General features: G+C 40.5%; 3 protein-coding genes and 1 long non-coding RNA gene across 6 annotated transcripts; 3 read left to right on the top strand and 1 right to left on the bottom strand.

The window, feature by feature from the left end:
- The first annotated feature begins 170 nt into the window (after positions 1-170).
- On the top strand, positions 171-9356 carry aldocb (aldolase C, fructose-bisphosphate, b). The gene is made up of 9 exons (XM_083564636.1): positions 171-345; positions 5280-5413; positions 5843-6054; positions 6637-6691; positions 7097-7257; positions 7360-7443; positions 7750-7924; positions 8018-8217; positions 8305-9356. The coding sequence occupies exons 2-9, from the start codon at positions 5302-5304 to the stop codon at positions 8395-8397; spliced, it is 1092 nt and encodes a 363-aa protein (XP_083420762.1). The 5' UTR covers positions 171-345; positions 5280-5301; the 3' UTR covers positions 8398-9356.
- Positions 9357-12149: 2793 nt separating this feature from the next.
- Positions 12150-19988, top strand: pigs (phosphatidylinositol glycan anchor biosynthesis, class S). The gene is made up of 12 exons (XM_083564599.1): positions 12150-12262; positions 12513-12652; positions 14284-14395; positions 14482-14571; positions 14666-14757; positions 15103-15340; positions 15703-15845; positions 15933-16047; positions 16178-16323; positions 16945-17045; positions 17162-17372; positions 18128-19988. The coding sequence occupies exons 1-12, from the start codon at positions 12244-12246 to the stop codon at positions 18404-18406; spliced, it is 1686 nt and encodes a 561-aa protein (XP_083420725.1). The 5' UTR covers positions 12150-12243; the 3' UTR covers positions 18407-19988.
- LOC310739063 lies at positions 12684-14145 on the bottom strand. The gene is made up of 3 exons (XR_014537227.1): positions 13259-14145; positions 12863-13049; positions 12684-12697 (listed from the first exon to the last, which is right to left on the bottom strand). It is a non-coding gene; the product is annotated as an uncharacterized lncRNA (long non-coding RNA).
- A 916-nt stretch (positions 19989-20904) lies between the features above and the next one.
- srsf1b (serine and arginine rich splicing factor 1b) lies at positions 20905-25614 on the top strand. Of its 3 annotated transcripts, XR_014537220.1 has the most exons (6): positions 20948-21062; positions 21147-21343; positions 22222-22409; positions 22537-22709; positions 23412-24287; positions 24971-25614. XR_014537220.1 is itself a non-coding variant. In XM_083564651.1 (5 exons), exons 2-5 carry the CDS (start codon positions 21150-21152, stop codon positions 23598-23600), a joined length of 744 nt encoding a protein of 247 aa, XP_083420777.1. In that variant the 5' UTR covers positions 20905-21046; positions 21132-21149; the 3' UTR covers positions 23601-25614. The 3 variants fall into 3 exon arrangements, 2 of the variants coding, with proteins under 2 accessions (XP_083420777.1, XP_083420778.1); XM_083564651.1 differs by having other exon boundaries at positions 20905-21046; positions 21132-21343; positions 23412-25614; XM_083564652.1 differs by having other exon boundaries at positions 23412-25614.
- The last annotated feature ends 773 nt before the right edge of the window (positions 25615-26387 follow it).

Here is a 26387-nt window from a genome sequence, read left to right as displayed (position 1 = left end):
TCTTTGGATTTCCATTCAGATTAATAAAATATATATATATATATATATATATATATTTATATTTATTCTCTGCTGCGAAATTTAATACATCTTTATGATACAGCAAGTCATCCTTAAAGCCTACGTGCCTACAGGACATGCCTCACACCGGCGTCCAGGGCGTACGTGGTGACGAACATCGCGTGACGTCATGACGTATGAGGGGACGCCTCATGAATATGTAACAAGGGCTTTTTGTACGCGGTCACGTTGCGTTGCGGCATCACAACGGCAGACTTTGGCGTTCAGAGAGCATCTTCTTCCAGTACATCCCTCGCTCCAGCTTTTTCCTTACACAACAACCAGGTAAGAAAAACAGCTTCCATTTAAAGGATAGGGGAAGTCATTTTCTAAGATATATTCATGTTCCTGGAAAGGTTTCTAAATTGAAATGGTAGATAGTTTTTATTATAATAATAAAAGGGAACTTGCCTCGTTAAGGAGACTGGAAGGTCATTATTAGTTAATTGGTTAGTTCTTTATGGGTAGAAAATCATAAAGACGGAGAAAATGTCCTAACATCACTGACAACCTTGAACCAGGACATCATCCTCCTCCTCTTCCGCATTTTGGCCTCATGTACAGGAAATGTAATGAGAGGGAAATGGCGGTTGGGACGATCTTAATTCAATGCAACCCCACATTTTTTAGTAATAAAACTGATATGTTTTGATAGGAGAGACTGGTGGACGGGTGTGGATGAGGGTGTTTGAGGATGAGGGTGTGTACCTGCCCGTGTGCACGTACGCATTTCCATCAAGTGGGTGGTGGTTTTAGTTAAGCCTGTATGGAAAACCCCCCCTAACCCCAAGGTTGAGTCATACCCCACATAATTTTTTCCTGAACGCAAAATTAACACGACGACGGAAGTCGTCCAGGGATTTGTTCGTGACTAGATGTGAAAATGTCGCCCAGCCCGTCATTGAAAAACCGTGGCGAAATGGTGTTTAGGGGAAAAACATTATGGTTGCGCTGAGGAAACGCAGACGCTCGCGTGAGGTATAAGGCGAAATGTTTGCGCAGTTTCGACGCATCTTTGATGCTCGGGGATTTATAGTAGTTATAATAGGGTTTGATGGAGTCGTACTGCGCATGTCACTGGCTTTAGAGTTTACACATCCACATTAATCCACCTTGAGCCAAATCTTGACCTTGACAGTTCCAAAGGTTTGGTTTTTTTTTTCCACTCGTATGTATTTGCAAAATTACATCTTAAATCTGTATATAAATGACAAACAACATTTCTCCTTTAGTTGTGCAACCTGTGATTTGGTTGCTCAGTATCTGTCCAGCAGCTGGTGTTTATGTTGGAGATGTTTGGTAGGAGAATGGAGCTGGATCCGCCTCCTGCAAAAAGGTGGATTATTTTATCCATTTGAGGGCTGTTTATGGCGTACCTTGATTTGATGGATGTCACCTTTACACGGGTGGGAGGAGGAGGAGGCCTGGGAGGGTGACGCAGTGCAGAACCACAGCAGATCGTCTTCAAGAGAGGATGCACGCAGGACCCGAGCCTCAATTAGAAACACCTGCTCTTTGAACGTGCATGTAAGATGGAGTGTTGATAAATGCAGATGTTCTATATCTCAAAGTCACAGAGGTTGAACAGATGATTAAGAAGAGTAATACAATTAAATATCAGTGAACTTCCATAAAACCACTTAGTTGTCCATCATTCCATAATGAGTCAACATCTGCATAGATGATTACAGTTGTGTATCATGGTGATCTTTGAGTTTGGTGAAAAACTGCCGTAAATCTTATTTAAAAAAAAAATAGCAACATGGCCGTTCTGGATGGAAATAACCCCAGGGCCTCATGTACATTCAATCCCATCTGTAACCTTTCTGTGATGGAAAACGTCCACTGATATTGGAGACTCCTTCAATGAATCTTAACTATGCATCTCATTACAGGAAGCATACGCATTCTGCAAAAATGATTCACTCGCTCTGTGGTGAAAATGGAAATCAATGATGACCTTCACATGTTTGTCCTACAAGTCTAAGCTCGGCCATTTTTAGCGTAGGTTTCAGTACATTAGGGAGATCAATGAAGTTTATCGCCACAACAAACGCCAGTCACGTGACTTGGGTGGATCCGAGATCTCGAGGCATCTCGATGTGTTTTTCAAAGCTACATTTATTTTTTATTTTTTCACATTTTTTTTATTTTAACAAATATAAATAGACCTGTCCTTTAATTAATCCTGTATACAGTAAAGGAGTTCTATACTGTGTACAGTGAAAAGTGTAACAGACATCAGCTTTTGCAGAACTTCAGATTATCCTTCAAATTATTGCAAAACACACTTTCGCATTTACACTTGCACACATTTGTTTCCTCTCAGTTTCATCAGCAATCTTGTCATTAGGTTAATGATTCATTTCTCTTTTGTTCAGCCTCAGACCTTCTGCATTGACTAACCCGACACGGTGCAAGTCTCAGTCTCCCTGATGGAGGGGGAAAAAAAAGACGCCAGGGACGGTTTATGAATAGAATAAGTAGCTGATGATTGAGTTCTGGAAACAGACTTTATTCTATGAAAAATAATAATTTAGCAAATCATGCTGTTGAATTTAATATCCCGGTCCACCCACAAAGTGAGGTGTCTGAGGCCCCCCCCCTCCCCCCCCTGCTTTTTTTATTTAATTAAATTTTTTATTATTAATAAATTATCATTTTCCCAAAAAATCTTTTAATTGATTTTATGCCTCTTGCCTTTATTTACTTATTTAAAAATAAGTATACATTTATAAATAAATTTTCCCCAGGTTATTAATTAATTAACATTAATTAACTTTTTAACATGCATGCAACGATTGTTTTTTTTTTTTGTTTGTTTTTTTTATACCACAGGGAAACAGGATCCTTCAACTGAGATCTAATGTAGATTTTGTGTTCTTTCAAATAAATAAATAAAAAAGAATAATAAAATTGATCAATAAAAAAAAAAAACTTAAATTTTTTTTTTTTTTACTTTTTTTAATACTGTAAAAAATAAACTATGTAATACTAATAAAGATCTTTAAAATTACGTTTTGGAGGCAGTTCAAACGTGTAAACTAAACATTCTTGTTAAATGAATTAGATGTTTAGCTTAATTTCTCCCTCAAAGCAAAGAAAATTTTACTAAGTAGAGCAAATTAAGGCGAGAGGAAAGGGTTAAATCTCAGGCCACTCGGGTGGCATTGTGCTCTATTTCCAAAGCCTATAAGTTGATGGTGAAGGTTGGCAAGGAGACCAGGGCTCCTCAAACACATTGGCTAGCTGTGCTTCCGTCTTTCTCTTGAATATGGTGGTGATGAACGAGGGAACGAGGCTTTGTTGTTCTGTGGAAGCTTTGGTTCGGCTAAACAGAAAGGTTTATTCACGGATGAGTGCACTTCCAGCCCTGGTGGGAACGTGGGACTCCTGCTACTAAGGACATACTAGATATATGTTTATAGAGTCAACAATCCAACCCCAACTCCCCCGTTTACTTGGAGTTACACGGAACGAGATGTTTGTATCATGTCACGGCATCACGCAGTTCATCGCAGCCAGTTCATGCTGGTCTGAGCTGATTGGGATGCAGGAGAGGGAACTTGAGAGGAACATTGATGAGGAACAGGGAGACACGTTTGTTTTTTATTTTTGGTTAAGCCAAAAGTTAATTTTGATAATCAGGCCGCTTTAAGCTGAATATTTAAATGCAAATTTAATAATTCCAATCACTGGATTTCCAAATGCTTCCTGAATTCTGTATGTTCACTCGGGTTGTATATGCAGTTGGATTTTCACACCCCGCTGAGAAATGAGCTCTGACAGCACAGTTTAGACAAGCATAAGTTCATAACCCTTCTTTGGGAATCTCTGCGCTGCTCAGCACTCGTTATGTAATCCAGCCTTTATTCTGGAGCTTGCATTTAAACCGAGGAGGGATTTAACCCAGAGAACGTTTGCAACCCAAAGATATTTTACATCGTAGTGCAGAAATACAATTGTACACCTTCGACACACAGTGCAGTCTGGCTCCAAGACGGGTCTGGTATAGTTTCATGCCGTTGCTCTCCTGGCATACAGGAATGAGAACGTCCGAATCAGGAGGGTAGCAACAGGTGGTACATGATAAACATCAGGCTTCCAGATAATTGAAAATGAAGGCAATGGTTTGATATTTGTTTGCTCCAATAACGTTCCATTTAGTAGCCTACGGTCGCTGCTACTTCGTAGATCATAAAGAAATTGTTTTTGAATATCAGTGTTGCAGACGACTATCTTATGAGGCTCTTTTAATTATTCACACAACAGTTGTATTTAAATATATATATATATATATATATATATATATATATATATATATATATATATATATAATATAAATTTAAGCCACTCACTAATAGTGTCCAAAACAAAACAACGTATCTCTTGACCTGTTTGCTGATGCCGCTACTAAATCTAATGTGCTAAGTAGGTAGGAAGATGATGGATGGATGGAAGCTAAGTGCTAAGGGAGGTGGTTAAGGCATCAGACTTTTTGGATCCGAAGGTCGTGAGTCCAAATCCCAGCCACGCCAATCCTGGTCCCTTAACCCCATAGCTTCTTAGTGTAGGAATGAGAAAACTGTAAGTCTCTGAATAAGGGTGCTGTAAATGTAAATAAATGATGAGAGCAAGATGTATGTATGGCACAATATATATTAAGACATGCTGAATATACAGATGATCTAAATATATGTAGTAGATAATCTTGGATATTCTATACATTTTCAATTATATAGACTTAATTATCAAATGGCGCAGAACTGCACGATGATTGCAGGCAGTAGAATCAGTAACACATCATCCAGAGCGACATACAAGTGCTTTAAGTCTCGTTCAGTGAATAAATCAACACTGGTTTACTAGACATCAATAAGCTGTCATGGTCTTGGCAGTTTAGGGTTTAGAAAGATGATTATGGATGGAAAAAGCTGCTGGTTCTGGTGTGTATCAGCATGTTACGACTTTAACAAACTCTAGCTCCGATTCGATTTTTTTTTTTTACCTGAAAGGGGGAGGGAACTCTTTTTTTTTTTTTTTTTTTTTTTTTTTTTTTTGGAGTTGCTCATCAATCAGACGTGAATCTACTTGTAAAATTGATCGTTGTGGATTTCTGGGCATGGATGCACTCTTAATGAAATCTAACCCAGGCTTCCCCAGTGGATACTGATCACTGACACACTTTCTTTCTCCCCCTCCTTCCCTCTTCCCCTCAGGTCGTTCTGAGCAGCAGGCATCATGACTCACCAGTACCCAGCACTCACCCCTGCGCAGAAGAAGGAGCTGCAGGAGATCGCTCTGGCCATCGTCGCACCCGGCAAAGGCATTCTGGCTGCGGATGAGTCCACAGGTCTGTCCCGAAGTCCCAGCTAACTTCAGCACCTCCGATTCGACTGTTCCCAACCTCATAGTGTCCTGATCATGCGTTGATCATAACTATCAGCTCTGTGTTTCAGTTTGAATATATAGAAATAAAGCATGTTTTTAAAGCAGGGAAATTATTGCCAACATCAGCAAATCTTAAGGCTTGGAAATACTTTTGTTAAATGAAATTCAGGTGCATCTTCCTAAAAGATATTAGACATAATGAAAACCGGTTCCTTCTAGGAAACTATAGAACTATAGTTTGTAGGTACATGTGCAGCACTGAGGTGCTTTTTGAGCAACATTCGAATTCGTATTCGCTTTGGTAATACGTGTGCTATCTGTTGCATATTGAGGCTTGTGCCATTTCCTTTGGCCTGAAGCAGTAACTTTTTGCGGACATGTGCGCACACAGGGAGCATGGCCAAGCGCCTGAACCCCATCGGCGTCGAGAACACCGAAGAGAACCGCCGCCTATACCGCCAGCTCCTGTTCACAGCTGACGAGCGCATCGACAACTGCATCGGTGGCGTCATCTTCTTCCACGAGACTCTTTACCAGAGCACGGACGACGGCACTAATTTCGCCAAGCTGATCAAGGACCGCGGCATTGTCGTGGGCATTAAGGTATACTTGCTCTATTGGCGTGGGGTGTGACCACATCAAGCCTGCTGCATGATTATCATTTTTATTGACATTTTATTTCTTTTGAAAGTTTTCGTCTTGAGCTCATGGAAGTGATCAGTGTGTATAAATAATCTGGATAAAGGTTAGGGTTGAGATTGAGATTATGATTAGGTTACGGTGCATGCGGGCCTTTAGAGTGCAATACCGTCTCCATGGCAACACAATTTATTATTAAATGGATGGTAGACGAAGATGAGGTTTCTATTAGTTGTTTTTCCAACATGAAGCTGCACTGATAGTGACGTACAGTCAGAAATACATACCGATAGTTTTTCCGGGTTGCTTTATACATTACAAGAGCCGAGTCTACAAGCGAATCACTGAGGTTTTTTTTGGATGTAATATATTTATTTATTTTTTTAAGTACTAGTTTACATAGTGTTTGTTGTTGTTTTTTCTATCCAGTATCCATTTAAAAATATCGATTGATTTAATGAGTTATTGGCAAGTACGATCCAACCTAGCTATCTATATCAGTAAAATCGTCGACCTCTGCTAAAGACTGTGTTCTTCTTGCAATAGGTCGACAAAGGTGTTGTTCCTCTGGCAGGGACCAACGGGGAAACCACAACACAGGGTAAAGTATATTAATATTAAAAATATGTAATTTATTTACATTAAAGTACATGTTAGGATGACTGCTGAATTTTTTTTTTTTTTTTTTTTATGAATGAATGAAAGGATTGAACAGAGATTATTTTCAAATCAAACAAACACATGGTTCTTCCATATAGCGATGGTTGGGTTTGCATAAGTATTTAACCCCTCCCCCTTGGTTTGGCACATATGTCATGGTAAATGCCAAACATCTAATGTAGCATAAATATTCACAATATTTACAGCCCAAAATATACCTATAATTTTGAATCCCAGGGGGGGAAAAAAATTTGTTTTGATGGGACAGTTTCAGATCTCAGGCCGCAATTGACACCCTCGAACGCCAGCATTAAGGCATCAGGACTGATTTCTCTTGTTCACACAGGGTTGGACGGCCTGTCGGAGCGCTGCGCTCAGTATAAGAAGGACGGTGCCGATTTCGCCAAGTGGCGTTGCGTGCTGAAGATCAGCGAGACCACTCCCTCAGAGCTCGCGATCCAGGAGAACGCCAACGTCCTGGCTCGCTATGCCAGCATCTGCCAGCAGGTGAAGCCTCCCCCTCCAGGTCACATCACATGGTGTAAACGGTGGGATGTAGGGCTAAAAAAATGTATACTTTTTTTTATTTTTTTTTATTTCTCATTGTAGAACGGCATCGTGCCCATCGTGGAGCCCGAGATCTTGCCTGATGGAGATCATGACCTCAAGCGTTGCCAGTACGTCACAGAGAAGGTGAATAATCTCTTATCTTCATCACTCACTTTTTGTGTGATTTGTCTTTTTGATTTTATAGTGCAAGTAATGTGCAAAAAGGCTTTGTGTACATGGGTGAAAAAAAGATATTGAAACACAGCCGTTCAGCTTATAAAGCCTACAGCTTTTTGCACCTTGACTTTGTTATAGCGAAACACAGTTATGTACAGCATTGACTTGTCAGTTTTGGTGCTCAGCAGCACCCCTAGTGGTCATACCTTCTCTAAACTTCAACCCTAAACCCATTTTTCATTTCAAATCTTTTATTGCGCTTCTGTGCTCCAGGTCCTCGCTGCCTGCTACAAGGCCTTGTCCGACCATCACGTCTACCTGGAGGGCACGCTGCTCAAACCCAACATGGTGACCGCCGGACACTCCTGCCCCACCAAATTCAGCAGCGAGGAGATTGCCATGGCGACAGTCACCGCCCTGCGCCGCACCGTTCCCCCAGCCGTTACAGGTAACACCCATAGTCGGCTGTCACTATGGCACCTACTGTTTGTCTTTATCGCAGTCCTACTATAATATTGATCGATTGCCTTCTCTCATGCAGGTGTAACCTTCCTGTCTGGAGGACAGAGTGAAGAGGAGGCATCTATCAACCTGAACGCCATCAACACCTGCCCCCTGCTCAAGCCGTGGGCGCTGACCTTCTCGTACGGCCGTGCTCTGCAGGCTTCAGCCCTCAGCGCCTGGCGCGGGCTTAAGGACAACACGAAAGCCGCCACCGAGGCTTTCATCAAGCGTGCCGAGGTTAGTTCATGAGGTTCTGTCTTTGCTATATGTTTGTCTTTTTGTCTAATGTTCTAAATGCATTAACAAATCTGCTTTTTCCTGCAGGCTAATGGCCTGGCCGCTCAAGGAAAGTACGTGTCCGGTGGAACCGACGGAGCTGCAGCACAGTCTCTGTACGTGGCCAACCACGCCTACTAAACCCCCCACCCCAATCCCGACTCCCCCATCGCCCCGCGTTCTCCAGCTTCTGCCAACCAGTAGTATCTTCCACCCACAGCACCCACCTCCTCCCTGTCACCAACCAATCACAGGCCTTCGCTGTCGTCTGTCCTCTGTGCAAGAGTCGTCAATTGAAACCTTCTTGTTGCATCTTGTTCAAATTTCTTCAACAGGATTAGGAAGGAGTGTTGGGAGGCAGAGCACGGAGATCTTGTTTTTCGTCCAAGTGGATCTAAAATATGAATTAATTAGTGTTGCCTGCATGGCTGAATTCTTAACACCTGATTCAAATAGGTTTCTTTGGAAAATATTTCGGTTATGAGTATTGAATTCCAAAACGCTCGCTCCAGGTTCTGTAGTTCTCGTGTGTTTAGTCGTTACTGTAAATTCCGGTCGATTGTGCAGCGGTTGCGAGAGCAGGACGGTGAAGGGAAATAAAATCACGTTATCCATTCCAGACGTCGTACATGTCCAAAGCATTGCAAGAAAAGTGTGAGTAGAATAAAGGCTGAACAGGAGCATTCCTAAAGCGTGTGTGAACGTGTAGGGTGTGTATAGGTCAGTACATCTGTGTGCATTACAAAGGTTTTAAACGAACAATTGACCAACAGAGGAACATTTATTTAATCTATAGTACCAAGTGTTAAGGATTGTTTGCTCATCTACTGTTTGATAATCATAGAATCTATTAACTCTTAGTTTGCTGTTTCGTGTAGTGTGCGTGAACGTTCTGCACGCTCCCTTTCCATCTTTTGTAGCCTAGTGATGCAGAGACGGTGATGGTTTAGGCTCAATACACCGGTACGGACCGGACTATGGGGAGCTTTCACTGCTGATTTGGTTAGACTGTGATGTTGTTGTGGTGTTATTCCCTAAGCACTTGGTGTCAAGCAAAAAGATATATATATAATATAAAATAAAGAGATTCAAACCCCAAATGTGTCACCTTTTGATTTATATGAACAATAATCAAATGTTGATCTGTACAGGACCAGGTTTGTCTTATTTAATTGCAATCGATTAAGTCATGAAAATACACTGCCCATCCAAAAAATAAATAACTAATATTTCATTGACCATGTCGCCGGTTCACCACCGTTCCTTCCTTGGAGAACTTTTGATAGATACTGACCACTGCAGACCAGGAACATTCCACAAGAGCTGCTCTGACCCAGACGTCTAGACGTCACAATTTGTAAAACTCGCTCAAATCCTTTTGCTCGCCCATTTTTCCTGCTTCTACCATATTATAATGTCAAATGTATGCCTGATCAGTGTACATCTTCACTATATGGACAAAGGTTTGTGCACACCTGAGCATAAGATTTGTTCTTTTTCACATCCCATTCCACATTTAGTAATAACCTTCACTCTTCTGAAAGGAGGTTCTGCAAAATTTTGTGTAGCTTTGTGCTCAGTCACAAGAGAGTTAGCGAAGGAAATTATGTAGGTGAGGTGAGGAGGCTTGGGGTGCAGTCAGCAAGAAGAGTTTTTCCCAAAGCTTTTACATAGGATTTAGAGCTCTCCAACAGGAGAGCTTTAATGCTAAACCATGTCAAGCAAAACTAAATGAAGCTGGTTTTGTGCAAAGGGGTGTCATGCTGGAACAAGTTGGGGTCTCCTAGATGAAGATAATGAAGAATTTCTTTCCATGACCTCCAAAGATATCTTATACAAATGTGAGTAGAACTTTGTGGTATGGGGAAGAACCATGTTTGGGTGAAAAAGTCCGGTGTCCCAATACTTTTTGCATAGCGCATGCAAAAATACATGGATACAGTGTAATCGTGGGATGTAGAGTTTGAGTGGCTTAGCCTTCTTGATCAGCATACTGCTGCAAAATGGCTGCACTGGCAACCACAGTTTGGTGAAAGATTGCCAGCATCTTGACCTCACTAAAAATGCTCCTGTTCCTCAAAGAATCAAAGAAGAGTATCATGGAGCCATCAAAACAGCTTAGAGTCAATCTAAAGGTTTTGGATATTGAAAAAAAATTGAAAAAGTCCCATGCATTCTCAACATTTAATATGTAAAATATAGAAAGTGATGACTGCATCTAGAGGCATGATCAATTATGGAGTAAGAGAAGCAACCAAGATATAGGGTTCCAAAGTGCAAACAAAATAAGAGGATCATAGCTTGGATGCTCCACAAAGCTGGGTTTAGGAGAGGGCGCTATTGGTGCCTGAGAACATTGCCGCTATATTAAAGCATGGTGGTGGTAGCGGCATCAATTAAATTCAATGCCATTTGTATAGTATAGGACCAGGATCATTCCAAAGTAGCTTCACATAAATAAATATTTTACAGATATAAATTTTAACACCAATGTTAGAAGGATCTCACCAGATCTCTCATAACACTGTCAGAGAATAAGAAGATCTTGATGCTACGAACACAAACTGCTCTATATATTTTACACAGATGCTAGTTTCAAGTCTGGAAGTATATTTAACTCTAGATAAAGAGAGAGAAAGAAACTTTTACTTGTCACTAACCCATTACACTACAATAAAAATCGTTTTTTTTAACAAATCCAAGCTTATTAGTAAATTAGGACCATAGCACACTGTCGGCTATGATAAAGCACCCCTGCAGCAGAGATGTTTAAGGGCCTTGCTAAGGGGCCCAACAGTGGTATCTTGGCAGTGCTTGCCATGTGCTTTGGACAACATGCCCTGTTTGTACTGTTCTTGCTCTGAATATGTCTATTTCATGTAATGTTTAATGTAAGGCATAGTATATGCTTAGCCAGATAACTTCCAGATTATTTCCTTCTGTAGGTTAATAGCTTAATGTAGTTCTGTATAGGATGAATATTTATATGTAAACTTACATAGGTTATATGTAGAGATTAAGGCTATATGTTATATATCTATATATAGATATAAAGGCTATATGTTATAAATCTTTATGTAGATATAAAGACTGTATGTTATATATCTTTATGTAGATATAAAGGCTGTATGTTATATATCTTTATGTAGATATAAAAGCTATATGTTATATATCTATATGTAGATATTAAGGCTATATATTATATATCTATATGTAGATATAAAAGCTATATGTTATATATCTATATGTAGATATTAAGGCTATATATTATATATCTATATGTAGATATTAAGGCTATATGTTATATGTTGATATATAGGTATAAAGGCTATATGTTATATATTGATATATAGATATAAAGGCTGTATGTTTTATATCTATATGTAGATATAAAGGCTATATTTTATATATTGATATATAGGTATAAAGGCTATATGTTATATATTGATATATAGATATAAAGGCTATATGTTATATATTGATATATAGATATAAAGGCCATATGTTATATATTGATATGTAGATATAAAGGCTATATGTTATATATCTTTATGTAGATATTAAGGCTATATGCTAGATTTGGCCCACCATGCCAGATATGAGCAGTGGGGGAAAAAACGGAAAAAGTCATTGACACAAATTTTAATTTTAATTTTACATGTATCAACATTTTAAGCTGCACAAATTTTTCTATTTTTTAGGTGCACATGTGGCAAAGAGTCTTGTAACAAAAATGACAGCATTCATGTTTTCTTTTGTTCTGAATTTGACATGACACTGTCCTTTTTTGATGCAGATATTTTTTAAAACGACTATCGTTCCTTTTTTTTTTGCTTTGAATAAAGTGTCCCACTTGTCTTGATAAGGCTTCCGTAGAGCAAACTAAACCCGCCTCTTCTCTTCTGTGATTGGTCAAAGTGCGTGAAGATTCTTTTTTCTGATTGGACAGTGGCGCTGCGTCATATGCGGTAGTAATTTTATGCAGTAATGGCAGTAATGGAGAATGGTGGGTGTCATATAGACAAACTGTCATTTATTATTATTATTATTATTATTATTATTATTATTATTATTATTATTATTATGGCGGCAGTGTATGTGGTTCCAGTATAATTCTGGTTTGTAGTTATTTGGAGGATCAGTAGAATAATGTGGAAGCTAAAGCTGATCTGGGAAGCAGGTTGCGACTGGTGACTTTGGGTTGATTTATGTTTTTATAATCTTTGAAAACGTGTGTATTTTGTGCGGTTTTACAGAAAAGCTGCGGGGGAGGAACGCTGCTCTGTCCATAGCCGCTGTGGTCATCATTCTTGGCCTGCCGTTATGGTGGAAAACAACAGAAACATACCGCGCCTGGCTTCCCTACTCTCAAATCTCCGAGCTCGACTCCTTACAGGTTTACATCCACCTTACACCCGTCTTTAATCCACCTTACATCCGTCTTACATCCACCTTACATCCCTCTTTCATCCACATTACATCACTCTCTTATCCACCTTACATCCCTCTTTCATCCACATTACATCCGTCTTTCATCCACATTACATCCCTCTTTCATCCACATTACATCCCTCTTTCATCCACATTACATCCCTCTTTCATCCACATTACATCCGTCTTTCATCCACCTTACATCACTCTCTTATCCACCTTACGTCCCTCTTTCATCCACATTTCATCCACCTTACATCCCTCTTTCATCCACCTTACATCCCTCTTTCATCCACCTTACATCCCTCTTTCATCCACCTTACATCCCTCTTTCATCCACCTTACATCACTCTTTCATCCACCTTACATTTTTTCTTTTATCCACCTTACAGCCGTCTTACATCCCTCTTTCATCCGTCTTTCATCCACCTTACATTCCTCTTTCATCCATCTTACATCTCTCTTTCATCCACATTACATCCTACTTTCATCCACCTTACATCACTCTTTTATCCACCTTACATCCGTCTTACATTCACCTTTCTTCCACCTTACATCCACTTTCATCCACCTTACATCCACCTTACATCCGTCTTACATCCACCTTTCATCCACCTTACATCCGTCTTTCATCCGTCTTTCATCCACCTTACATCCCTCTTTCATCCACCTTACATCCATCTTACCTCTGTTGCACCTTTGTCTTACTTCTATTCCATCCTTCACATGAATACACAAGTCTTTATTCTTGTAGCTGCCCTTCTGAAACATCCTGTGTGGTCAGATTGTCTACCAAATCCCAGACTGAGATGGTCACCTGAGTAATCCATTTCTGAAAACTTATTGTCCTATTTTTGCAAATTAGTTGTCAGTCCTGCAAATTGGTAGTTTATTTTACAGTATATTGGGTAGTCCCTCTCTACAGACTGCTAGTCCTGTCAAAAATGTTTCATGAGGCCCTAATTTCAAAAACATTTGTATTTATAAAGCATGAATGGTAGCCCAATAAAGTAAATGATTAAAGTCTATGAATTAAACACGTACATACACGTACGTACGTGTCTTATACATTTGTTCTCATTCTCATGTCCTCATCATGTCCTCTCTCTTTATAAACACATCTGTTTGACAAATGCTAAGCAGTTGCTTTTGGGACATCGTGTTGAGTCGTCTTTGGCCCGTTTTAGCTTCAGGTTTGTTTGTAATTTGAACCATTAGCAATAATTAATGTGCTCTGGCTTCTCTTTAACAACACAGTGTGGGTTTATCTAGCTTCAGTAAAAAGCACTTCATCTGGAAATAAAGTGGTTGGTCGGTCGGTCTGTCTGTCTTTGTTTTGTTTTTTTTTGTTTACTATATCTGTCTATCTATCTGTCTGTCTACTGTTTCTTGTCTGTTAGTCTATTTATCTATTTGTCTACTTATCTGTTACCTCTGTCTGTCTGTCTGTCTGTCTGTCTGTCTGTCTGTCTGTCTACCCACTGATTAGTCATAAATCCAGAACCACACTAATAATATTTTATATTCTTTGACTTTACATTCATGAGCAGGTGCTTCTGTAATCATGGTCACGGTGTTTATGGTTTGTGAACACAGCTCCAGCTAAGCGTTGAGGTCGAGGTGGTGTTTTCCAGAGGAACCCTGAGTCCAGAGCAACAGAAGAAGGTCCCGCTCAGTCAGACTAGAGAGCAGGAGCACCAAATAGACGGTGAGCAAAAGAGTGTTCTGCCTTCTTGATGAGGAAAAAATCTTTATTCCCTTTTGTTTTATTATTATAATTTTTTTTTTTTAAAGCTAAAAATGGGCTGCTATACAAATACGAAACCAAATATCGCACAGCTACGATCATGGAGGAAGACGCCTTAAATCAGCCCACAGCTCGAGGTACTTTTTAAACAGTAGACAATTTAGAATAAATAATAGTTTGAGTAATATGGTGTCAAAATCCTGCGTTTTTTTTTTCCCCATCATGCATCAGCGGCAGATCATTCTCTGCACATGCTCAGTGAGAGCCCGTGTGGCTCTGTTGTTGTGTACATCATCCCCGAGTCCTCCACGTTGCTACCAGTTGTAAGACTCGTACACACACACACACACACACACACACACACACACACACACACACACATAAAGACATACAGATTTACTTATGGGTATTTGTTAATTCTACACAAAAACAGTTGAAACATCACACTTTATTTCTGTGACGTAATAATAAAAAGAACTTGGTCATTAACCAAATCAGCACATTATTTTGCTGAGAAAAATAAATATGAAGCTGCACCGTTGTCATGTCTCATAAATGTCGAGTTGGAACCTTGTGTTATAAATCCGGCGTCTTACGGCTTGAGTTTGTTGTCGCTGATATTAAGAAAGCTCGTGGTCACTGATTGATGGTTCTGTTTCTCTGTGAAGGATGTAAAGGTGTACGTGGGGCAGTGGCGCACTGCCGTGCTGCGTGCCGCACCGCTTCCCCCAGCTGGGAGTCTCAAAGATGTGCTGTCCGCTCTGGAGCCTCAAGTCAGGCAGGTGATTGACACGATGTCCTTCAGTCACCAGGAGATCATGGGCACTCTGAGCGACCGCATCCGCATTAGCCAGGTCAGCAAGGAGAGCCTGGTCGAGAGCATGAGGGCCATCAAGTCCAGTCCAGGTCAGATATTAGCACAGCTGAAGGAATAAAACTTTAGGGTAGGGGGCGTTGTTTCCATAGTAACCACTTACACAGGAAATTGTTTGCTCGATGATCTACTACTAATGTAATGTGAATTCCTGAAGGCTTCTGTAAGATGTTTATTAACCCTTTAGGAAGCATAGAAAAGTGCTTTGTGAGGTTGGTATATATGTGTATCGAACCAAAATTCCTGTAGCAAAACGGTTCAGCATGAAATATGTTCAACGCTACACCCCAATAAATCTGTGTTTTCTATCGTTCCTTACATAAGCAACATCTTTTGACCAACCACGTCCGAGCTTTCTTCTTACGTTAATGCTGATTTCTTTTCCGTTTCTCAGGCTATGAAATCACGTTCAGCCTCTTGAACCCTGACCCCAAATCCCACAGTCTGCACTGGAACATCGAGGGAGCGGTTCATAACTACATCCAGCCACTTCTAAACAAACTTGCCCCCATAGCCAACTTCTCCGTCGACTCGCAGGTAGCTCGATTTAATCCGTCTTCTTGCCTTGCGATCTTTCGTTTAGTTGTCGTTTTTTTTTTGCAAATATGAACCTGTCTCTCTCAGATCCTGTACTATGCGATGCTGGGGGTCAACCCTCGTTTTGACAGCGCCGCATCAGCGTACACTCTCAACGCAGCCAGCCTGGCCCATGTCATCAACCCTGTAGAGGCCAGACTAGGTGGGGACATTTTTAGTATGCAGATAAAACTAATCAAACACTAGCAAAGCACAGTCCCTCGAAACATTCGCCCGGTTTACTGAAATTCGAAATATATGATATAATGATGAACTTTTATGCCAAATTTCAGGCTCCAACGCTGCATCTTCGTACCCGGTGCTAAACTTCCTGCTGTATGTTCCTGAAGCTCATCACTCTCCACTTTTTATCAGGGACCACAGGAAGAAGGACGTGCCTTCAAATGCTTTTCACAGCCCCCGCTGGGGTGGGATAATGGTACGGCCCATTTTCTCTATCATCCATGATCAGAGATAAAGAGGCCAGTGGAGCAGGGGTAGAGGATGGAGAGATGAGTGGAGAATTAGTAGAGGATGGAGGGATCAGTGAAAAAGTGGTAGATGGTGGGATGGATCAGTGGTCGAGGTTGGAGGGATCAATCGAGGAGGATGAAGAGATCGTTGATTGATGATGGAGGGATTAGTGGAGCAATTGTGTAAAGAATGGAGGGATCAATGGAGCAGTGGTAGAGGATGGAAGGATCGGTGGAGCAGTGGTAGAGGATGGAGGGATCGGTGGAGCAGTGATAGAGGATGAAGGGATCAGTGGGGCAGTGGTAGAGGATGGAGGGATCAGTGAAGCAGTGGTAGAAGATGGAAGGATCGGTGGAGCAGTGGTAGAAGATGGAAGGATCGGTGAAGCAGTGGTAGAGGATGGAGGGATCGGTGGAGCAGTGGTAGAGGATGGAGGGATTGGTGGAGCAGTGGTAGAGGATGGAGGGATCGGTGGAGCAGTGGTCGAGGATGGAGGGATCAGTGGAGAAGTGGTAGAGGATGGAGGGATCGGAGAGAAATATACATGTTTCTGATTTTATAAAGGAAATCCATATTTATTTTTTAGGTGTACAATGTAAATGACATGTACCGACCCGAGGCGGAGTTTCCTGTCGATATTGACATCAACATGACCAAAGTAATGAGCGTCTTCTTGGCACAGTTGAGGTCCGTCTTTGACACGTCCAGCTTTACAATTTTGACATTTTTTTTAGTTTGTATTTTTATCCTAGTTTCAGGGCGATGTGTAGTTTTCCATCACGTTTTTCCGCTCGTTCTCACAGGCAATTATTAGGAGTCCAGAAGACGCAAGCTCCTCCCGGTTTTATTCTGCAGAGCCCAGGCAGTGCAGGATTGGCCGACTGGGAGCTGGACCAGCTGATGTGGAGTCGCAGTTTAGAGAACGTTGCTACAGCGACGACCACCATCACCTCACTCGCTCAGCTCCTCGACCAGATCAGCAACATCGTCATTAACGACAACATCGCCCAGCAGGTGAGGAGACACGGCTTGAGATTCAAAGTTGGGTTTTCTCTTCTTTTATTTTTATTTTTTTAGTACAACTGTAAATAGAATACAATTCAATAGAAGACTCTTGATTTGATTTGAGTTTAAAAAAAAATGCAGAATACAGAAGCTCACACTTTATCATTCTTCTTTTCCTGAGCCAATACTATACAATATACAATAGTATTCTTTTATTAGTTATAGTGAACAATCGTATTACTTGCAAAATAAAAATAAAAATACAGCAAACAGAAACAAGAATGTTCCTCCAAATCCTGAAAATCTTGGAATGTTGAGAACTTTTGCTTCCTGATGTCAGGTGAGAACTACATGATCCTTTACTCTCTACCCAATCCCATGATTCAGAATGAAAATTGGTCAAAAGTTCTGGTTTGAGTCTGAATCATTTCTGCTATTTTTAAACAAAAAAAAAAAAAAAGTGGTTACATTTTCTGGAAGGATCCATTAATTTGAATTCTATTGATTGATTTGATGCATCACTGCCCCGTAATGGTCAGTCATTTTTTGCACGTACAGGAGCGCATGTCGCACTTCCAGGTACAGTTTCCCAGAACGTGTTCACGTCTAAGAATGTAGTCCGCTGTGAAAATGTATATATCTGTTCAAAAGCGTAGAACAGGAGCTAGCTTGTTTCGAGGATTTACAAATTAATCTTTTGGTTTTGTGTTGGGGTTTTATTGCGTTTTTCTGCTCTGTAACCGGCTCTTGTTGCTCTATTGCAGGTGTCCAGCGCGGTGTCGTCACTGCAGGCTGCCACGGCTGAGCTGGAAGCCGGGAACCTGGCCTTCGCCCTGCAGTACAGCCGGGAGGCCATACTGGCTTCTGAGAAAGCGTTTTTCGACCCCTCTCTTTTGCATCTCTTGTATTTTCCAGACGACCAAAAGTTCGCCATTTACATCCCTCTCTTCTTGCCTATGTGTGTGCCCATCGTGCTCTCGCTGCTCAAGATCATCAACGAGTTTAGACAGAAACGTGCCGAAAAACTCGCCAAAAAGGACTGAGCGAACACGACCGCACGCGCAGAACGCGCCGGTGCCTGTTGGTGAAATGTCGGTTTCTATGCACTGGTTTTTGCATCATACAGTAACTAAAGACAGTCTGTTGTGGAGATTTATACAGTCCTATACAAGAACTGTGTTTTTGTTTAAAGCATGAGAGGTATAACTGCTTTCGAAATTTCTTTTGTGTCTCCTTCTAAACTAAAGCATTTATATGTTTTCAGTTTTTTTTTTTTTTTTTCTCCATCCACTGAGAAGATTCACATTCACACATGAATTTATTATTATTTTTTTTTTTTGTTTGGCACAGGTAACAGCCAGGCTCTGTGTTAAAAACCACACAAAAAGGCCTGAGGCTAGCTCAAGAAGTTTGGGAATTGGAGAAATTATGGAGGTTTTTCTTCGTTTTTCTCAACTTTGAATGAGAATTCTGTTAAATTTGGTGTGCACCAATTTTCTCACTCACAGTATCTACTTTTGTCATCATAGACATAATCCACTTCATATCCATTTGTACTTGTATGTACAATGGACACATTTTTGAAGACACCTTAACATAAGATTACTCCCTTTTAACATTCTACATTCAGTCCCCATTTGCTGTTATAATGACCTCCACTCTTCTGGGAAGATGTTCCACTGGATTTTGGAATGTGTTTGTGGAGATTTGTGTTCAATTAATTCAGGTACTGATGTAGGTTTTGTGAGAAGGTCTGGAATGCAGCCAGGGCTCCAATTCTTTTCAAAGGTGTGCAGTAGGGTTTAAAGTTCTATAGCAGGAGATCTTCCACTCCAACCCATGTAAAGCATAACTTCAGCAGGCCGGTTTTGTGCACAGGGGCATTGTCATGCTAGAACAGGTTTGGGTCCCCTAGTTCAAGTGAAGGGAAAAATTCATGCTACTGCATCCAAAGACAATTGTGAGCCTCCAACGTTGTGGTTTGGAGAAGTAGCAAATATGGCTGGAAAAGTCAGGTGTCCCAATACTTTAGTTCATATAGTGTAATCTGCAGTTCAATTGCTGTGCCTTTTCATTTGAAGCAGTGTTGAAGGAATGTACCTACATTTTTTTTTAATTCAGCTGTTTAAGGCATTGTGTAATCAATATTTTGTCAGAATTATTCATTACAATGTCTACTTTTGTCATTTTCTTTACGTTCACGCCGTAACGATATACATCAGGGCACCGACTAATCACAAGCTCTCACTAAAGTGTGGATGGAGAAATCTGGCTCAGTTAAACTGGATTTAAGTCAATAACTGTACAGTGTACCAGAATGCTTTGTATATGAGGAGCTGAACTAATGATGGCCAATTGTACGATCCTTTTTGATGCTGCCGCTGCTGGTTTTTTTTTTTGTGTGTGTTCTAAAGAAATTCTGAAACCGCAAAACATTGAACAAACAGGTGGTGTATTTTTTTTTATATTTAAAACGCTTTAATTTGTACCAAAAAAATTTTTCCTCACAAGACAAAGTTTTATTTTATTTTTATTTTTTTTATTTCAATTAAATTGGTCTTATTGGAAAACCCATTTCATACCGGCTGTAAACCAACCCCTGAATTCTAAGTCCTTGAAATCGCATCTCTGATACCAGATGTGTGTTTATTTATTTTTCTGTGATTGTGATATTCCTTGAGCTACAGTGTTACATACATTTCACATAATGGAATTCGTGGATAACCGATGGATAGCCGTGTTGATTGTCATGTGAAAGGAAATATGAATAAGGTATTAATAGTATAGAGTAGGTAAGCGTTGGTGATGTAAATCCAACAAGTGGATGCGATGCTTCTGATCGGTCAAACAAAAAAGATCGACACATGTAATAGTTTCATTTAAGAAGTTTCTGGTATATGAACGAGAGAGACCTCATCCAGGTTACATTGTTTTCTTTAGGGGAAAGAGATATGCAAATTATTTAAAGTTGCATTAAGTGGTTATCTATATAGTAATTTATATATAATGATGGACATCATTATATTGTGGGGTTGTTTTTTTTTTAGGATTGAATTACGCAAATGCTTTAAAAGTGCATTCAGTAGGATAGTGGTAATTCGGGGAGTGTGATTTATAAGGTGTGACATGTGAATTTTAGTTTTCCCTCATTTTTACAACGTGCTTATAAAAATGACTGACATTAGTCCCATCCTAACATAAACAAGCTTTACGGGCCGGAAATCAGTTTTCCAGTTTTTCCTGCTATATAGTACGCATGCGCACTAAGAAATATCAATATATGTTTTAAAAAAAATAATATCTCGACTATTTTTCAGGTAATTTGCCCAAGTAATACTTTAAAGGTGCGATAGATGTTTATTTTTTTATTATTATTAAAGTTATTTAGTGTTTATAAGTGCGCGGATTTTTCCACAGGCACGCACCTCGTGTAACGTGCACGCGCATGTAGTTCGGTTAAATCTTAAACAGCTCCTTGTTGTACATATAGTGCACTAGTTAGGGTACGTAAAACGACGCCTTGTACCGCTGACGTAGTACACCTATGTAGTAAGCAGGCCGCCATTTTGATTTCGGCCCTGATTTCGGATTGGCCGAAGAGGGGCGGGCGAGCGAGCAGGAAGAAAGAAGGGAAGACGCCATCTTAGGTGCGAGACGCATTTCGTGTTCAGAAACCCCCTTTTGTTGTACTTGACTTCGGTGAGTATTGCATTTGTGTTGTTAATAATAATAAGGATTTTTAGTCATTTTTTTGTTGTAAATTAGGAGTGTTTTTTTTCTTAGAATATGTCTAGCGGTGGAGTGATCCGAGGTCCGGCAGGAAACAACGACTGTCGAATCTACGTGGGGAATCTGCCTCCTGACATCCGCACCAAAGACGTCGAGGACGTTTTCTACAAATACGGAGCGATCCGTGATATCGACCTGAAAAACCGACGAGGAGGACCACCTTTCGCGTTTGTTGAGTTTGAAGACCCCAGGTAAAAAAAAAAAAAAAAGACTAAAAAAAACACCTTTTCGTTTAGCTAACTGGCTAACTCGGGCAAACATGGCGGCGCTGTGTTTGTGTGCGGGGGCGGGGCTATAGTTAATTTATATCTTTACAATCTCTTTTTATTTAATTGCATCTTATTTTAATTTGTGCCTTTTAAAAACAATTTATCAAAATAATTTTCTTTCAAAGAAGATCAACCTTAAAGTCCGAATAGTTAACTTTTCTCGGTAAAGTGTGCTCAAGTAAGATTCTAGACTCTGCGTGCTCATTTGAATATTCATAACATTTGCATATCAAACGGTTTGCATGAAAGTTTCAATAGATGTTCATCAGAATAGAAAACTTTTTTTTGTAGGGTATAGAGTTTTTTGGTTAAACACTACAAGCTAATTATTTATAATTAGTTTAATCAATAGTTTAGTAATTCAGTAAACGTGAGTAATTGTGTAATTAAGGTATTAGTAGTAGGAAAACAATTTATATAAACCATAATATATTATAATTATTAGTATTAAATGACATCAGATTTGGGAAGTATGGGTGAGAAAGACCAGAAATGGTTATTGTTTGTTTGTTTGGTCAGTGGTTGGTCGCTAGGAAACAGACAATCAGTGATTGGTCGCTAGGAAACAAAGACATTCAGTGATTGGAAGACAATTTAATTGTGTGTAAAATCAGCGATTTGGTTGTTCGTAAAAACGTACAACAGTTCAGACCATCTAACTGCATGTTTCCCTGAACGAGTAGACAGATTAAAGATTACACACATGTTCTAAAGACTTCTATTGAGATTACAGACAGAAGCAGATTTCTGCTTGCGGTGCGTTTAGACGGCTGTTGAACACATGCTTTCTCCTTCGCTAGAGATGCAGAAGATGCTGTGTACGGAAGAGATGGCTATGACTACGATGGCTATCGTTTGCGGGTGGAGTTCCCCAGGAGTGGCAGGGGTGGGGGTAGAGGTGGTGGTGGAGGAGGTGGTGGAGCTGGGGCTCCAAGAGGCAGATACGGCCCTCCGTCCCGGCGCTCCGAGTACAGGGTCATAGTTTCAGGTTTGTACATTGGTAATAATTTCACATTATTGTAAAAACAAAAGACTTTGTATCTGTTTCTTTCATTTATTGTAATGATGGAAGTCTGTCAGTACTAATGTTGTTTTTTGTTTTTTTTGGTACACAGGACTCCCTCCTAGCGGAAGCTGGCAGGACCTAAAGGATCACATGCGCGAAGCAGGTGATGTATGTTACGCTGATGTTTTCCGAGATGGCACCGGTGTTGTGGAGTTTGTGCGCAAAGAAGACATGACCTACGCCGTGCGAAAGCTGGATAACACTAAGTTCCGGTCCCACGAGGTACGTTTGGGTTTCTGAATAGAAATCGCCATTGGGAAGGACAGGACAGGACAGGGCATAGCTTAAGGATTGGGATGTTTCAAGGTAAGGTTGTCAGAAACCCGTTGTGGAGCCACATGGACTAGGAGGACTAGGAGGATCCAAGGAATGGCTTACTTGAATGTAAGTGATTTTGCTATTGGGCTGTGCGTTTGACACCAAAATGTCTTCTAGTTCTTTTATTTTTTTTAAATGCCATCCCTTTATTTCCACTTCCTATGCTAAAAGTTTCTTTCTGTAGTTTGTATTTCGTCTCAGGGTGGGGAGGGGAGAAGCTTCAGATGATAAACTAGGTGATGTCATGGCCATCCGTGGCCTGGGACCAGTGGAGCAATATTAGCCATGCTGACTCTGGGTCTGACGAATTGCACACGTACTTCCTGTCTATCACAGCAACGCTAGCCAATCGTGGCCTTCTATGAGGTCATGCGTGCGGAAAAGTGCAGGTAGCGCATTCCTCAGAGTGCGCTACAGGCGTAGCACAGCACGATCGGCCGGCTCTCTATGCTTCGGAGGAAGCATGGCTTAGCCCCGTCGTGCGCTCGCCGGCTGATTTGATGTTAGACTAACGTTTGTTTCAGGTTCACACATGGTAAGTAATTCCTGACTTGGTGAACGTTCGCCGGTTCTGTGTTAGAAAGCGATGTGTTGTGTGTTTCCTAGGGCGAGACGGCTTACATCCGTGTAAAGGTGGACGGCCCACGGAGCCCGAGCTATGGGCGCTCGCGCTCTCGTAGCCGCAGCAGAAGCCGCAGTCGGAGCAACAGCCGTAGCCGCAGCTACTCGCCGCGCCGCAGCAGAGGATCTCCACGTTACTCGCCCCGTCACAGCCGCTCTCGCTCCCGCACTTAAACTCCCACAATACAGCTAGCTCTCCAACCACAACCACACACCCTGCGTCGCCCTCTGCTGGACCCACACTTGTACTTCATCACCCTTATGACTTGTTCCCTCATTTCCCCGAGTTGACGACGACTTCATTTGGTTTGCAGCGGAATTTTCCAGAAATGAGTCTTTTGTTACTTAATCCTTAGGCTAACAAGATCAAATTGAAATGTAGATAAGTGGATGTTCCCGTTTGTCTTCCTTCTCCCTTATCTTATATACACACACACACACACACACATACCCCTCCTAGTGTTTTGTCCCGTCTTATTCTGTCCCCTTCTTCCCTTGTGTCTTTTGTACTGCATCCATATTTTAAATGGTGTTTCATACTCCATTGTTGGTCCATGTGTCAGATAAGGTAGATATCCAAATGCTAAAGAAAATATCATGAAATTGGCCCCCTGTTTTGTGTTCATGAAAGGGTTTCAGAGGTGGGATTAATTCGGGTTTTAATTTTGATGGTTAGGATTTTTTTTTTTTTTGTTGCAAAACTGTTCTATTTTTACCTTTTCATGTGTCTTTCTATAGACAAACAGAGGAGCAGGATTAAAGAATTCTTTGGAATAAAGGATTGTCAAGCACAGTTCATTCATATTAGGATAAAGCGTTTTTGGAGGAGGAGGAGGAGCAGGCATTTCAATTTTGGCAATGGTATGATGACAAGCGTCTTTAGTCACCTACAAACAAACTGCAGGGTTTTTTTTGTTTTGTTTTGTTTTGTTTTGTTTTTAAATTCGCTCAGACTTTCAGTAACCTGAATTTCCTTATTTAAGTAACAGTTTGTTTTTGCTTTGCCATTTTACCCTCCTTTTATAGTTCCCTCGCCATTTTATTCTACCTTTTCTTCATTGGCCTGCATGTGTTTTCTGTCGTAACGCCACGCTCGTGCATACAGGGTTCTTTTGTTTTTTTTTGTTTTTTTTAAACTTTCCCTCTTTTTTTTTTTTTTTTTTTTTTTTTCTCGCTTGGCCCAAATACAAAACATTTGTCATGTACAGTGGATCTGGACTTTGCCATTATAAAGCAACCACTCAGACATCTCAGGAGATACTCTTGGAAGAAGGTTTGCCTTGTGCACTTCATATGTCAATTGCAAATCCAATACGGAAACGTTTTGCGTTTTAGTTGTTTATGATGAAAGTACAGTGTAACATTCATATGGTGCTTAAAGGTTTTGTTAGCTCATGTGATGTTAAGTGCTCATTAATGCTTTTGAGTCTTTTTTTTTTTTCTTTCTTTTTTTCACGTCGCGCCTATAATAATCTCTTAGAAGCTTTTGACATAGCTGTGATTCTAACTTGATCCCTCTTTTTTGATTTTGCTGGTATTCAAAGGTTTGGATTGGAGGAGGGACACACTGTCTCCCGATCCTTGGAGCCGGATCATTGGATCAGTTCAGGATCAGGAGCAGGATTAGGATTAGGATAAGGATGGATACATACATGGAGCAGGATCAATTTACCGGGAACGGGAACCGTAGGAGAGGATCCCAACCCCCTGACCAATACTGCACTTAACGGATATAAAACAAAATGCAGAAAACATTTCAATTGGCTTTTCTAGAACCAAATTTGTTTTTTTGTTTTTTTTCCTTTTTGTTTTTACGGAGCCAAACCAAAGAGGCGCACACTGAAGGGATCCTGCGGTTGTTTTTCTTTTATGCGATGAGTTTTTGGTATAAAGCGGAGCAGAGCCAGGAACCGGGAGGCCGGATCAGTTGCTTTGGATGGAATCCACATGAGGAGCTGGGTAAATAAGAGGGATTTAAGGTTTTGGGAGGGTGGGCTGGGAGGTTCATTATGAGGGGGATTTTTTTGTAGTTTATTTAGGGATTCAAATATACAAAGTGCTTCAACATTTTTAGATATAATGTGTGTTGGAATTGGTGGGATTTTCTGAATTGGCTACTTCTGATTTCTAGTTTGAAATGTTTTTTTTTTTTTTTTTTTTCCCTCTTTCAATAAAGTTTGGAAATTCATTGTGGTGTTATTTTTTGATCAACAGCAAAGGTAAAGAAGCAGGTGAACTAGAGGGTGGTCTAGATTTTTAGATCTTGTGGATATTTTTGATACCACACTACTATTTATTGCAAAAGCTGGGATCAAAGATCTCAACTACTGTTGCAGAACTGCATGTAAAGTAATACCTCATGAATGATAGATGAACACTAAGAAAAGTCAGCTTCCTGTGACACTGCGATATGCTCTTGTCTGCAGTTACGCATGCTCATGACTGATTCTAGCTTGGAGTTCTCATCTGCTGCTTTTTCAAATAAAACTACTGGACATGGTCATCATGACCAATAAAGCCTTGGGTAAATAATATGTGAACAGAGAGGTTGCGTACATTACTTAGTCTGGTGCAAATGCAGTTTCTGGATTAATGTATTGATGATCACACCCAAACATGGGTCTGCAAACTTGCTGCACACTTCGAAGCACACAATCCGTTTGCATTGTAGTGTCCCAACCCTCCCAAATCTGTTCTGGAATGATAACACACTATGATGACCAGGTTTGCCCAGATTGGAGGTGTAGACCTCAAGCAGTCTGTACATAGTTTGAACTTCAACCCATTGAACATCTTTGGGAAGATCCTGCACACCATTATTCAATGCTCTTAAAGATGGATCAGCTAAATATGCCAATGCTCCCTGAAATCATTCCTTAAAGATTTAAAGGAGTTAGTGGGGGAAAAGGGAGAGCCTCTGTCGAATGTGGTGTTTACAAGGCTACAACTTGTCATGCCATA

This window comes from Silurus aristotelis (genome assembly GCF_946808225.1).
Source record: "Silurus aristotelis genome assembly, chromosome: 16".
In the NCBI taxonomy this organism is placed as follows: domain Eukaryota; kingdom Metazoa; phylum Chordata; class Actinopteri; order Siluriformes; family Siluridae; genus Silurus; species Silurus aristotelis.
Note: the sequence above shows the minus strand (reverse complement) of the source record. Positions and strands in the feature narration are given on the sequence as shown.